This window comes from Odontesthes bonariensis, chromosome 19, assembly GCF_027942865.1.
Source record: "Odontesthes bonariensis isolate fOdoBon6 chromosome 19, fOdoBon6.hap1, whole genome shotgun sequence".
NCBI lineage: Eukaryota > Metazoa > Chordata > Actinopteri > Atheriniformes > Atherinopsidae > Odontesthes > Odontesthes bonariensis.
This window is the reverse complement of record NC_134524.1, coordinates 1,120,997-1,135,946: the sequence shown is the minus strand read 5'-3', so window position 1 is coordinate 1,135,946 and position 14,950 is coordinate 1,120,997. Positions and strand designations below refer to the sequence as shown.

The 14,950-nt window shown below is 44.6% G+C and overlaps 1 protein-coding gene across 2 annotated transcripts; it reads left to right on the top strand.

Moving 5' to 3' along the window:
- Positions 1–7,123: 7,123 nt before the first annotated feature.
- LOC142368538 (motile sperm domain-containing protein 1-like) lies at positions 7,124–14,472 on the top strand. Of its 2 annotated transcripts, none has more exons than XM_075450734.1 (6): positions 7,124–7,294; positions 9,030–9,286; positions 9,366–9,441; positions 13,323–13,567; positions 13,774–13,929; positions 14,164–14,472. In XM_075450734.1, the coding sequence occupies exons 2-6, from the start codon at positions 9,121–9,123 to the stop codon at positions 14,190–14,192; spliced, it is 672 nt and encodes a 223-aa protein (XP_075306849.1). In that variant the 5' UTR covers positions 7,124–7,294; positions 9,030–9,120; the 3' UTR covers positions 14,193–14,472. The 2 variants fall into 2 exon arrangements, with proteins under 2 accessions (XP_075306849.1, XP_075306850.1); XM_075450735.1 differs by lacking the exon at positions 7,124–7,294 and adding an exon at positions 7,410–7,459.
- Positions 14,473–14,950: the final 478 nt, after the last annotated feature.

Sequence of the window (14,950 nt, the reverse complement as noted above, 5' to 3'; positions counted from 1 at the left end):
ATAGGAGGGGGGGTCATTTAAAATTACAAATTTTTTACTTGTAATTTGTAATTACAAATTTTTAACTTGTAATTTTTAACTACAAATTACAAATTTTTAAATTACAAATTTAGTTTGTAATTAAATTTTTTAATTACAAAATTACAATTTAAAATTTTTAATTTGAGGGGGGAGACTCAAGATGGCGGAGGGAGTAGGACGGTAGTAAGAGAGCTCGCTTGAGTCGGGTTAAAAATGCCCACAACTAAATCGGAACACGATAGATGAAACTAAGGCATGAGTGGGTGAAACAAGAAAAGAAGCAGGAAAAACGATAAGAAGCAAAAAGGAGCTGAAGAGCGGCCGGTAACTGAAGAAATCTCTGAACACGAAAAAGACCCAACAGAGAGAATGGAAGAACACGAGGACACGGAAACGCTGCAAGCTATCAGAAGTGATATTAAAGTTCTCCAGCAAGAGCTGTGCAGGGAGCTGGCCGTGTTCAAGGACGAGCTGAAGAAAGAAATGAGAGAGGAAATAAAGAATTTTCGACAAGAGACGGAGCGTAGGCTGTCCGAAAGCGACCGGGAGCTTCAGGCACAGCGAGGGAGAATAAGCGAGGCACAGACGCGCATAGCGGAGGTGGAAGAATGGAAAATGGATGCTAATGAGATGCTAACGAAGGTGGTAGAACAAGCGCAGCTAATGCAGGAAAAACTAACTGATCTCGAGGGAGATCAAGGAGAAACAATATCCGAATCTTCGGCTTGCCAGAAGATATAGAAGGGAGACCCACAGCTACATACCTGGAGCAACTTCTTAAAACGGAACTCGAACTTCCGGAGGGGATCAATCTCCAGATTCAACGAGCCCACCGAGCCCTCAACCCGAAACCAAGCCCAAACGCAGCACCGAGGTCAGTCGTGGTTAACTTCCTACAATTTGAGACCAAAGAAATGATCCTGAAGAAAGCATGGCAGAAAAAGGTCCAAGTAGCGGGAAAAGGAATCTACTTTGATCACGACTACCCGACCGAGATTGTCCAGAAACGAAAGACATATACGGCCATTAAAAAAACATTGAAGGAGAAAGGAATACGTTTCCAAACACCACTCGCTAAAATACGGATGCATATGACAGTGCCAGGATAGCAGCGCAAGACCTGAAAGAAAGAGGCTACACAGTTGCTGAGCCAGGAGGAGACGCCGCGGCAGCGGAGGAGAAGCAGCGAGGAGCCGCAACGAGGAGCCGCAGCGAGGAGCCGCAGCGAGGAGCCGCAGCGAGGAGCCGCAACGAGGAGCCGCAGCGAGGAGAAGCAGCGAGGAGCCGCAACGAGGAGCCGCAACGAGGAGCCGCAGCGAGGAGCCGCAGCGAGGAGCCGCAGCGAGGAGAAGCAGCGAGGAGAAGCAGCGAGGAGCCGCAACGAGGAGCCGCAGCGAGGAGCCGCAGCGAGGAGCCGCAACGAGGAGCCGCAGCGAGGAGCCGCAGCGAGGAGAAGCAGCGAGGAGCCGCAGCGAGGAGCCGCAGCGAGGAGCCGCAGCGAGGAGCCGCAGCGAGGAGCCGCAGCGAGGAGCCGCAACGAGGAGCCGCAACGAGGAGCCGCAGCGAGGAGAAGCAGCGAGGAGAAGCAGCGAGGAGAAGCAGCGAGGAGAAGCAGCGAGGAGAAGCAGCGAGGAGAAGCAGCGAGGAGCCGCAGCGAGGAGCCGCAACGAGGAGCCGCAGCGAGGAGCCGCAGCGAGGAGAAGCAGCGAGGAGCCGCAGCGAGGAGCCGCAGCGAGGAGCCGCAACGAGGAGCCGCAGCGAGGAGCCGCAGCGAGGAGAAGCAGCGAGGAGAAGCAGCGAGGAGCCGCAGCGAGGAGAAGCAGCGAGGAGCCGCAGCGAGGAGCCGCAGCGAGGAGAAGCAGCGAGGAGCCGCAGCGAGGAGCCGCAACGAGGAGCCGCAGCGAGGAGCCGCAGCGAGGAGCCGCAACGAGGAGCCGCAGCGAGGAGAAGCAACGAGGAGCCGCAGCGAGGAGCCGCAACGAGGAGCCGCAGCGAGGAGCCGCAGCGAGGAGCCGCAACGAGGAGCCGCAGCGAGGAGCCGCAGCGAGGAGCCGCGGGGCGGCAGCGAGTGAAGGGGAAAGAACGAGATGCAACGCACCGAGTGAGAGAAAAACTGCCAAGTTTCCAATGGAAATCTTAAAATGATGTGCTCCTAGGAGAAGTCGACACTGCGGGACACGGAAGAACGGATCGCGTCATTGAACAGGGTATTCTACCATACCCATGTTGTGGATAAAATAACTGACAGAAGAAGAGACCTGCAGAGGGACGGCTGGGAGTTATTCAGGCTTCTGTTTTATTTTATAAGATTTAATTAGAACCGACTGAGTGAGGGTGAGATGTTAAAGTTGGACATGTCTAGATGGAGTGGTACCCCACAAGATGGGAGTGGTACTAGATCTAGGGAGAGGCCCTCAACAGAGGTGAGGATTTCCTCTCCGCCCACCAACAGGGACCTGGGGAAGACCCCATGTTTGAGTCCATTGGGACTTTGGTTTATGTTTGTTCAGCAAAAGTTCATGCTGGTTCTGTTTTGAATTGCTTGGGAACATATCTGAAGGGACTGGTAAAATGTAGTTATGACTGATATCAAGATAATGTCACTGAATGTGAATGGTCTGAATAATCTGAGGAAAAAAGAAAGGGTGATGACAAAACTGAAAAAAGAAAAAGCACAAATTATATTTCTGCAAGAGACTCATTTATCCAAAACGACACATGAAACATTAAAAAAGTATGGTTACAGGAATTTATATTACAGCTCATATAAGGAGGGATGTAGAAGAGGAGTTGCTATATTCATTTCGAACACAATACAATTTGAATACAAAAAGAAATTAAAAGATAAAGAAGGAAGATACATAATATTACAAGGCAGAATAGAAAATGAATTAATAACCTTGGTAAATATATACGCACCCCCCGAGAGTAACAAAAAGTTTTTCAAAAACCTATTTGATTTAATAGCAGTTGAAACAGAAGGAATTTTAATCTGTGGGGGCGATTTAAATGTAGTCCTGAACCATAATATGGACACAACGAGCCACAAAAAAGGTAAAATGCAGTTATCGAAATTCATAAAAGTCTCATTAGAAGAAATGGGAATGACAGATGTATGGAGAAGCTTGCATCCATCAGGAAAAGATTTTACGCATTACTCGGCTGCTCATGGAGTACATTCAAGAATAGATTATTTTTTAACAAAGGTAGATGACAAACACAGAGTGAAGGAATGCAAGATAGGGGCGGCAGATGTTTCTGATCATAATCCAGTTTATTTAGAGCTTCGTTTGGGTAATAGGAAACGAAATATGGTATGGAGAACGAACGTGGGAGTATTAAATAGCGAACAGCAGAAAGAGAAGATAAAAGCAGAAATAAAGCAATATAACGAGGAAAACAACAACGGAACGGTAGACCCGACAATACTGTGGGATGCCATGAAGGCAGTCATCAGGGGAAAGTTAATAGCTGCAACTGCGCTGGATAAAAGACTAAAATTACAGACATATAGGGCAAATACAGAAAGACTTAGGGAATTAGAACAGGAATACCAGCAAACAAAAGACCCAACAATGTATCAAGAAACCAAGGCGGTAAAAGACAAAATAAACGACATACTGACAGGAGAGATTGAAAAAAGAAGCATGTTTCTGAAACAGAATTACTATGAAGCAGGTTCAAGGGCAGCTAAACTGTTAGCTAAACGGATACGTAAACAGCAAACACTCAATTCGATGTATAAAATTAAAAACCCATATACAGGAGAACTAACGGATAATCCAGAAGAAATAGAGGAAATTTTTCGAGAATTCTATGAAAAACTATACACACAGCCTGAATTTCCACATGAAGAGGAAATGAGAACATTCTTAAATGCATTAGATCTACCATCAATTGGCAAATTACAAAATGAGACGCTGACAGCAGCAATCACAATAGAGGAAGTGAAAGAGGCAATAAATACATTAAGAAATAATAAGTCGCCAGGCAGTGATGGATACCCAGCAGAGTGGTATAAGACGTTTAGAGAGGAGCTCACACCAATACTTACAGCTTCATTCAATTGGACACTTAATAACAATAAAATTCCTCCATTTTAGAGAGAAGCCATTATATCGGTCATACCAGAACCAGGAAAAGATAAAGAGCACTGTGGTAATTATAGACCAATCTCACTATGAAATGTAGACTACAAGATATACACATCCATAATTGCTAATAGATTAAATAACTTTATAACAGATCTGATAGAGGAAGACCAAACAGGATTCATGAGAGGACGTCAAACACATGATAATATCAGAAGAGTACTACAGATTAAGAGATTAAGATTAAGATCTGCTTTATTGGTCATGCATACATGCATACACACGAAATTTGTCCTCCGCTTTTAACCCATCCAGGTTGGCACCTGTTGACACACACATGCACATGCACAGGGTCACACACTCAGAGACAGATGCCAGCCTGGAGCGGTGGGCAGCCATGAAGCGCCCGGGGAGCATAGGGGGTACGGTGCCTTGCTCAAGGGCACCCCGGCCGCCCGGTGGCTCAGTGGCCACCCGGCCGCCCGGTGGCTCAGTGGCCACCCGGCCGCCCGGTGGCTCAGTGGCCACCCGGCCGCCCGGTGGCTCAGTGGCCACCCGGCCGCCCGGTGGCTCAGTGGCCACCCGGCCGCCCGGTGGCTCAGTGGCCACCCGGCCGCCCGGTGGCTGATCTACACATAGTGGATCAGGCGCAACAGAAAAAGCAAACCGTATTAATAAGTGTTGACGCAGAAAAAGCATTTGATTTAGTAAATTGGGAATTTCTATAAAACGCTAGAACGATTTGGATTCAGTAATAAATCAGTACAGTGTATAAAGACATTATATCAACTCCCCACAGCGAGGATCAAAATAAATGGAAGCCTGACTGACAAATTCAACATACAAAGATCAACCAGACAAGGATGCAGTTTATCGCCTACATTGTTCGCCCTCTTTATAGAGCCTCTGGCACAAGCAATACGACAAGAAGAAAAAATCAAGGGAGTCACAGTAAAGGGAGAGGAACACAAGATAGCAAGATAACTTTCAAGATAACACAAGATAACGTTCCTCGAACAGCCAAATGAATCGTTACCAGAGCTGATGAATCTTTTTGGAAAGTATGGTAATCTTTCGGGATATAAAATAAACATAACCAAAACACAAATTCTAACATTTAATTACATTCCAACAAAAGAAATACAGGAATCATTGCCCATTAAATGGAATATGAAAGAGATTAAATATCTAGGGGTTAACATTACTAAAGGGTTATCTTCACTGTACTAAGCAAATTATGATCAAATAAGCCAGGAGATACAAAAAGATATAGATAGATGGACTACTTTACCTCTAGATTTGAATTCAAATATTGAAGCTATTAAAATGAATGTGCAAGCAAAACTTTTATATTTGTTTCAGGCACTACCAATAGAGGTCCCTCAAAATCAATTTGTGATATGGGACAGGATAATATCTAGATTTATTTGGGGTGGAAAAAAACCTTAAATATGAGTTAAATATGAAACTCTTCAGTTGCCAAAAGACAAAGGAGGTATGGGTCTTCCAAAATTAAGAGAATACTTTTGTGCTGCCCAACTCAGACATATTATATGCTGGTGCACACCGGACTACATGGCCAAGTGGAAAGATATGGAGAAGGAATTTGGAGGATACCCAATTCAAAGTGTTATCGGGGACAAAGATAGATATGAAAAAATCAAGAAATATATGGATCCGATTACAGTATTTACATTGGATTTATGGTTCAAAACATTAAAAAAATACAAGATTAAAAAAGAAATGAAGATGCTCAGGTGGGTAGCATATGATGGCGATTTCAAACCAGCAATGTATGATAAAGGGTTTAAACAATGGATAAACAAAGGAGTCACAGGGTGGTACACACTTCAGAAGGATGGAGAGCTTGAGAGTTTTCAAAAACTGAAGGAGAAGTATAACTTAGATAAACACGAATTTTACAGGTACCTACAAATAAGAGATTGTTATAGAACAGAAATAAAGTGGGATCCCTGTGTTGAAGTGAATGGTATGATTCAAATTGTGATAAATTCATTCAGTGGAACAAAAATTAAAATCATTTCCACTTTATATCAAAAACCGAGGATGAATAAGAATTCAACTAAGTATGTTAAAGAAAAATGGGAATCAGAACTTAACGTGACAATTCCAGATGAAGATTGGCTAGACATGTGGAAAACGCATCAGACATCCACCAGTTCACGGATATGGAGGGAATTAGCGTTACACCCAAAGTCAAGAATAAGTACAGTGACACCAACCTGGGATGCTGGAGAAATTGTGGATCAGTGAATGCCGATCATGCACACATATTTTGGAACTGTTCAAAAATTGTTCAATTCTGGAAAAATGTACATGAAACGGTGAAGAAGATTTTGGGATTTTGGGATTTTGGGATATGATATCCCCTTGAGTAGCAGGGTACTGTGTCTGTGCATTTTTCACGGTGCCGATATAAGGGGAAAGGACAGGTATCTGATTAAGATAATGTTAGTAGCTTGCAAGAAAGCTATTACGAGGAACTGGAGAAAGACTGACCCCCCTTGTCAAGACCAATGGATTGACATAATAGTAGAAATTTACATTATGGAGAAACTGACGCATCGACGGAGACTCCAACAGGCACAAATGGACAAAAAATGGACAAAATGGAGAATATTTAAGATGAAAGATAGTGACAACAAATAGAGAATAACCTACTTATACCAGATAAGTCAAAATCTATTAGAATAACGGCTCCCAAGTGAAAGTTCTGTGTAAAGTGATGTTTAGTGTGTAATGTTCATGTATGTAAAAATGTGAAAAATTCCAATAAACAGAAAACTAAAAAAAAAAATAATAATTTGTAATTTGAAATTACAAACCATTTAAAGTAATTAAACAGTTTTAATATCTTAAATATACCAAACCAAATGAATGCGTCACGTCAGCGTGGGCAGCAACAGTGACTGACGAGACAACTGTCCAATAGGATGCGTTTGTTTGCCCTGCTCCGCGCTCGTTGGCTGAGAGCTCCACAGGGGGCGGGGCCTGTCGGCTGAAGCGACTCGCAGAGGAAGTCCAGACGTCCGGCGGTGAGCGGAGCCCCACAGAACCGGTTCTGCCGGGATAAGCTGCCGTTAGAACCCGGCTGGTACCGGTTACCGTGGGCGGCGAACGTTTCCCCGAGCTGCTGGAGCTTCCGGTGGCGTCAAGCTGGGGTAAATTTGGCGGTATTTCGGAGGGTCTGTGCAACAGTGCAGATAGCATCAGTTAGCAAACAGCTTCCTGTTTACTGTTTACCTGTTTACTGTTTACTGTTTACCCCTTACAGGTAAATCCTCCTGTTCCTGCTCAGCTGAGCTGACAGGGAGGCTTATTAGTTAGTTAGTAGTATTTTTATTTTTTTACTAGAATTGGTATTATTATTGTTGTTGTTAATACAATCATTGTAAATATCAATCAATCAATCAAACTTTATTGATATAGCCCTTTACAATAGCCAACTGGTACTCAAAGTGCTTTACAACAGGATAAAAACAACAATACATCAAACAATAAAATATTAATATTTTATAATAATATTAATAAAATATTGAAAAAAATGTTGAGCTACTTGACTAATTTGAATTTTCCCCCATTGGGGGATGAATAAAGTATTTTTCTATTTCTATTTCTAACTGGTCAGGATGATTAACGATATTTCCAGCTGTTCCAGGTGTTTCCATCTGGTCACATCTGAACTTTTTGCTCTGTGGTGATGTGGGCCGGCCCACCTTTAAGGGTAAAAACTACGACTTAGATGGGATAATCTCAATGATCTTTACTCTCTTACCTCCCAGCATTACAGTAAAAGCGTGTTACAGTAAAAGCGGGGGCAGGACATCAGTATTTTTTAACTTTAATTTAATTCTTATCGCTGTTTTGGTGGAATTGGTGTGTTTGTGGGTCACCCCCACAAATGTCACAAACACAGGTATGTTGATATATTAAAGCTGCGGTCGGCAACTTTTTTTTAGTCATATTAGCTTGAACTGTCATGGGATTCTGGAAGTAGAATATTAAATAGGCTGTTTAGGAAAAATAACGAAATCTGTAGCTCCCTCTGAAGCCTGTAATCATGCTTACAAAAACCGAGCGCTCCCGGCTGTTTTTAACCAATCAGGTTAGGGTGGAGGAATCCTACCTGTCAATCACAGCTTGTGCACACGCTGCTGAGCGTGAGTCTGCCCCAGCTTGTGTGCGCTCACACTGGTGTGAACTCACGTGCACAACCTCCACTGAGGGGGAGGGGTTTGGGGGGCGATTCGGAGCTTGTTAGAGGTTGGGGGAGGGACCTGAAAGTTGTATCAGTTCGAATTTTCCGACTTTAGACTCGCAATTTTGAAAACCTGCCGACGGCAGCTTTAATCACTCTGAACTGAGCCAGTTCAGGCTCCATAATGTTTTAATGGCCCCATTAAAGCAGCCATCTTTAGCTCTCGGTTTGTCCCTTTAAGCCTCTCCTTCAGCACACAGAAGGCCCGCTCAGCCGGATGTGAATCAGCCGGTACCTGTGGCAGCCACACATGCCCACACCATCACACCCCCACCGCCGTGCAGCGGTGTTTGTTTCTGTCCAGCGTGTGAGTGTGCACGCTCCTTAAACTGAGACCGACGGGTCGTCTTTGTGTTAGCAGCGTGGAAACATCGTGTTTGCATCTCAGCAGAGGTTAAACCTTAAGAAGACAGAAAAAAAACAGAAAAATGATCAAAGTTTGTCTAACTTTGATCATTTTTTATCAAAAAAATAAAAATAAAACATCAAAATAAAAATAAAGTTTGATCAAAAAACAAAAATTAAAAAACCAAAAACATAAAAATTATCAAAGTTTGTCGAACTTTGAAGGTTTTCTGAAAAAAGCATCAAATAAAACGATGAAAGAAGTAAACCGCTGCGTTCTCTTCTCCCTGCAGCAGCGCGCCGTGCTGTGACATCACACTCTGAGACGTCCAATGACAGCGCTCGACCCATGGCTGCAGGTGGGGCAGCACGCCGGGCGGAGCGATGAGCAGCAGGCCCAGCCGTGAGGGCCGGGAGGCGGCCGGGGAGGCGGCGCCGCTGCCCGTCTTCCTGTTCCCCTCGGAGCTGGTGTTCCGCTCGGAGGGGCGGAGCTCCCGCAGGAAGGTGCTGACGCTCTACAACCCCTACGCCTTCAGGATCAGCTTCAAGAGTCAGTGCTTCCCCTCCGTCAGCCCCACAGCGCCCCCTGCTGCTCCCGCACCACCTAACGCCTCTGTCTGTGTCCGCAGTGTGGTGCACGGCGCCGGCGCTCTACAGGGTGGTGGAGGCCGAAGGCAGCGTGGCCCCAAAGTCCTGCGTGGACCTGTGAGTAGCCGAGGAGCTGCGGCCCACCTGTGGCTGCTAAACTGCATACTACATACTGCACACTTCCATACTACATACTGCATACTACATACTGCATACTACATACTGCATACTTCCATACTACATACTGCATACTACATACTGCATACTTCCATACTACATACTGCATACTTTCATACTACATACTGCATACTACATACTGCATACTTCCATACTACATACTGCATACTACATACTGCATACTACATACTGCATACTGCATACTGCATACTACATACTGCATACTACATACTGCGTACTACATACTACATACTGCATACTGCATACTACATACTGCATACTACATACTACATACTGCATACTTCCATACTACATACTGCATACTACATACTGCATACTTCCATACTACATACTGCATACTTCCATACTACATACTGCATACTACATACTGCATACTTCCATACTACATACTGCATACTACATACTGCATACTACATACTACATACTGCATACTACATACTGCATACTACATACTGCGTACTACATACTACATACTGCATACTGCATACTACATACTACATACTACATACTACATACTGCATACTACATACTGCATACTACATACTGCATACTACATACTGCATACTACATACTGCGTACTACATACTACATACTGCATACTACATACTACATACTACATACTGCATACTGCATACTGCATACTACATACTGCGTACTACATACTGCATACTGCATACTGCATACTTCCATACTACATACTGCATACTTCCATACTACATACTGCATACTGCATACTGCATACTGCATACTTCCATACTACATACTGCATACTACATACTACATACTGCATACTTCCATACTACATACTGCATACTACATACTGCATACTGCATACTACATACTACATACTACATACTGCATACTACATACTGCATACTGCATACTGCATACTACATACTGCATACTGCATACTGCATACTACATACTGCATACTGCATACTACATACTACATACTGCATACTACATACTGCATACAACATACTGCATACTGCATACTACATACTACATACTGCATACTACATACTACATACTGCATACTGCATACTACATACTGCATACTACATACTGCATACTGCATACTGCATACTACATACTGCATACTGCATACTACATACTGCATACTGCATACTACATACTACATACTGCATACTGCATACTGCATACTACATACTGCATACTACATACTGCATACTGCATACTGCATACTACATACTGCATACTACATACTGCATACTGCATACTGCATACTGCATACTGCATACTGCATACTGCATACTACATACTGCATACTGCATACTGCATACTGCATACTACATACTGCATACTGCATACTGCATACTGCATACTACATACTGCATACTGCATACTGCATACTGCATACTGCATACTACATACTGCATATTACATACTACATACTACATACTGCATACTGCATACTGCATACTGTATACTGCATACTGCATACTGCATACTACATACTACATACTACATACTACATACTGCATACTGCATACTGCATACTGTATACTGCATACTGCATACTACATACTACATACTACATACTACATACTGCATACTGTATACTGTATACTGCATACTACATACTGCATACTGCATACTGCATACTGCATACTACATACTGCATACTACATACTGCATACTACATACTACATACTGCATACTACATACTGCATACTACATACCAGGCCTGGAATTTCGTCATTTTAGGGGCAAGGCCACTTGGCCTTTTGAGTTGTCAATTTTTTAGGTGCACCAAGGCCATAAATTAAAACAATGATTTAGGGCTGTCGCAATAACCGCAAAATACAATCACCGCGGTGCTGAGAGGACCTCCGCGGTGCGTCTCCAGGCCACCGTCCACCGCACGCCCGCTTGCACGCGCAGAACAACTCGAGAAACTAAAAGAGTTTTTAAGACTGCACAGTAGATACAAAGCGACTGACAGAACTGATACTTTTTAAAGCCAGCACAGTAATAATGATACATTGTATATTCCCCGCAAGGCAGGAGAAACACATTAACACAGCTGGGTGCCGTGTTTCTGTCGTCATCTTTGCATATAGGCACCGCACACGCACACACGTCTGCATGCTACTCGTTGTAGCAGTATCCAGAAATAAGCTCTAACAACTTTGCGGAAACAGTTAAAGTTCAGCTTGGGTTGGTTGGACGGCGGGCAGTCTGTATCCCGGACACGTGAGCTCAACTGCTGCGCTGATCTGCTTAGTTTTTCTCCGTCATTACTAAACGAAACGTGCGCAGGTCTGCAACAATGTTGCGGAACTGGGGTATGCGAGCGAGTAAATGACAGGCAAAGCAAAGTGAAATGTCAGAATCGCTGGGGAAAAAAGACGGATTATGCGCTCGATTTTCATCTAACATTGCGTGTCGTGGAAAGTAGCTTAAAGGCGGGGTAGGGGATCTTTTTCTGGAACATTTTTTTACATATTGCTTGAAATACTCTTCACACCCCCATTGCAACCAATTAATTAAAAGTTTTGACACAAATATGAAAAGTTTTAGTGGCCTCTAGAACGTACAATCTAGGAAAAACAGAATCCAATCATTGTGAACGGACCGTTAACAATGATTGGATTCTGATGCCGTCTATCAAACTGCAATCTGCTCCTCCCTCCCCCTCCCTCCCCCTCCTCCCCCCCTGTGCACGTACCCTGCTCCGTGAACGAATTACGTGTCCAGAAGCTTGGCAGGAAGCTAAACTAGAGCCCTTGACTAGCACCTAGCATTATTAAACGTATAGTTAGCATATACTAAATACTAAATACGGCAACGATCGATGCTTGCTGTCAGAACAGCGCTCGTGCACCTTCGTGCTCGTTCATGTACTCTAGAGGCGTGCCTTCGGGGGGAAAGTGAAGAAAAGGGTTGGGACTTTTTACCGGTGTATTTTCAAACTGCAGCTTGGCTTACTGTGAGACCGTGGTAGTGGGCCTACGTCAAGGTGTGTCCTTATTCTGAGTCACTTGAAGATGGAGATGATGAGTCAGGGAGATTTGGACTTTTGGGGTTCCTTTGACCATAGGGATGAATATTGGGTCTCCTTTTGTTGATGCCAGCTGCCCACCATCTTGCCACATACTACATACTGCATACGATCTACTGCATACTATATACTGCATACTACATACTACATACTACATACTGCATACTGCATACTATATACTGCATACTACATCCAACATACTGCATACTACATGCTACATACCACATACTGCATACTAAAATCAGCCGGCCTGAAGCTGATTTCTCTTAAGCTCTAAACTCTGTAAACTTTAGCAACATTTGAAACATTTTCAGGAGAGAAAGTAGTCGTTTAGATCCCCAACGTGTTGAAAACCTGACAAAATACCGGCTGTTTACAATTTTGTTCCCACGAATTTTGCGCTACTTAAGCTAGCCGCAGTGAGCAACGCACTTCCTGTTATTTTCACAAAATAAAACACCCGTTGCCTTTTATCATAGGGAAAGCCATTACCATACAATTGGTGCTTTTGTTTTGAAAACAGGAAGTGAACCTACCCTCGTTGTAGCTAGCTTGAAACTGCCATTTTGACAGGAAATGACGATCGGCGACGTCACGTTACGTTGCATCTTGGGTAGTTTGAGTATGAGTAGTAACCTCATGATGCATACCCAACATTTAGGAGAATCTAGTATGCATCCGGGAACTTCTGCTTACCCAAACTCACATACTCAGAAAGTTAGTAGGAGTAGTAGGAGAAGTATGCGGTTTCGAACACATTTCCTCTCACCCACAGGGTGGTGCGGCACCTGGACGTGTCCCCTGCAAACCGGGGGCGCAGGGACCGGTTCCGCATGGAGGTGAGAGGCGGCGGCCAGGTGGGAGGACGGGAGATCTGGGCCGAGCTGAGAGGAGGAGAAGAAGAAGAAGAGGAGGAGGAGAGGGGGAACAGAAAGCCAAGAGCAGCAGGAGAGAGGCAGAGGACGCTGACTCCTCTGCTGGTGCCAACACAGACACACCTGCAGCTGCCCACCTGCACAGGTGAGGGGGGAGGAGGGGGGGGGGGGGGACAGATCCAAGTGGAGTTATGAGCCGAGTTGTTTATAGCAGCGTTGCATTCTGGGACATGTAGTTTACTTTGTTGTTGTCAGACATTGTTTAAGCTGAGTGTCATTGATCAGACTGAGGTGTGTGTGTGTGTGCGTGTGTGTGTGTCTGTGTATGTGTGTGTGTGTGTGTGTGTGCAGCTGTGCGCAGCGTGTCTCAGTGGGTGGTGTGTGTGTTGTTGGCTCTGCTGTGTGTCGCAGTGTTGATGCTCCCCGTGCACACCGACAGCAGCTCTGTGGTTCCACGCTGCCTGCACGTCTCCACCAATCAGAAGCTGGTCTGCGCCTACACCCTCGGTAACACACACCTGTAACACACACACACACACACACACCTCTAACACACACACACACACACACCTGTAACACACACACACCTGGAACACACACCCGTAAAACACACACACACACACACCTGGAACACACACACTTGTAACACACACACACACACACACACACACACACACACCTGTAACACACACACACCTGTGGAAAGGACAGAAACGCTGACCCCAGCTCTGTGTCTCTCAGGTCTTCTCACCATGGTGTTTCTACGGTAACGAGGCGCCCTGCTGACCTCTGACCCCGTGAACTCTCCCACAGCTGAATGAAAGCAAAGACTTAAAACTGGAGCCGATCTGCAGCCTGAGGATGAGGGTGGCGTCCTGTGTGTTTCAGGTGAGGACGGGAAGCGTTCGGCTCCTCCGGCGGCGCGCTGCGAGGACTAACGGCCTTCTGGATATATCGAACTGTCCCTTTAAATATGGCAGCAGGTGTTAGTTTAGAATCATTTCCTTCAGCGACACAAATGATTCAGTTTCAATAAATCCTCAAAGCCAACGATTTGCCTGGATGTGTCGTTTATTTCAATTCATTAAATAATAATTGAATTAACTTGTCCTTGTGTTGTCCTTTGTTTAGGTTTAGTAATTTACTTTATTCATAGATTTCCACTTCTTTCCCTGGCTTACAGCCTGGGGTGGCGTTTCCTTTTTCTTTAATTAAAATATAAACTATTGGGGCATTATCCCCTCCCCACCTCGCACTCGCCACATATTCTAAGGAGGAGGGAGAGAAGTGCGAGAGGGAATAAAGAGAGTATTTCCAGTAGAAATTAGCAGGCCAGTACCAGCGCCTGAGATAAACAGCAGCAAGCCTACTGAGCAGTCAAAGTATAGCAAAAAGCAGCCCGGTATACAACAAAAATATTACGTACTTATTCTGGCTGAACCGAGGAGTTCACAGTCCCTCCAAAAGTTAAAACACACACTGAGCTAACACGCTACCTGGGCTCACTAAAGCTATTTCGGAGATCGGG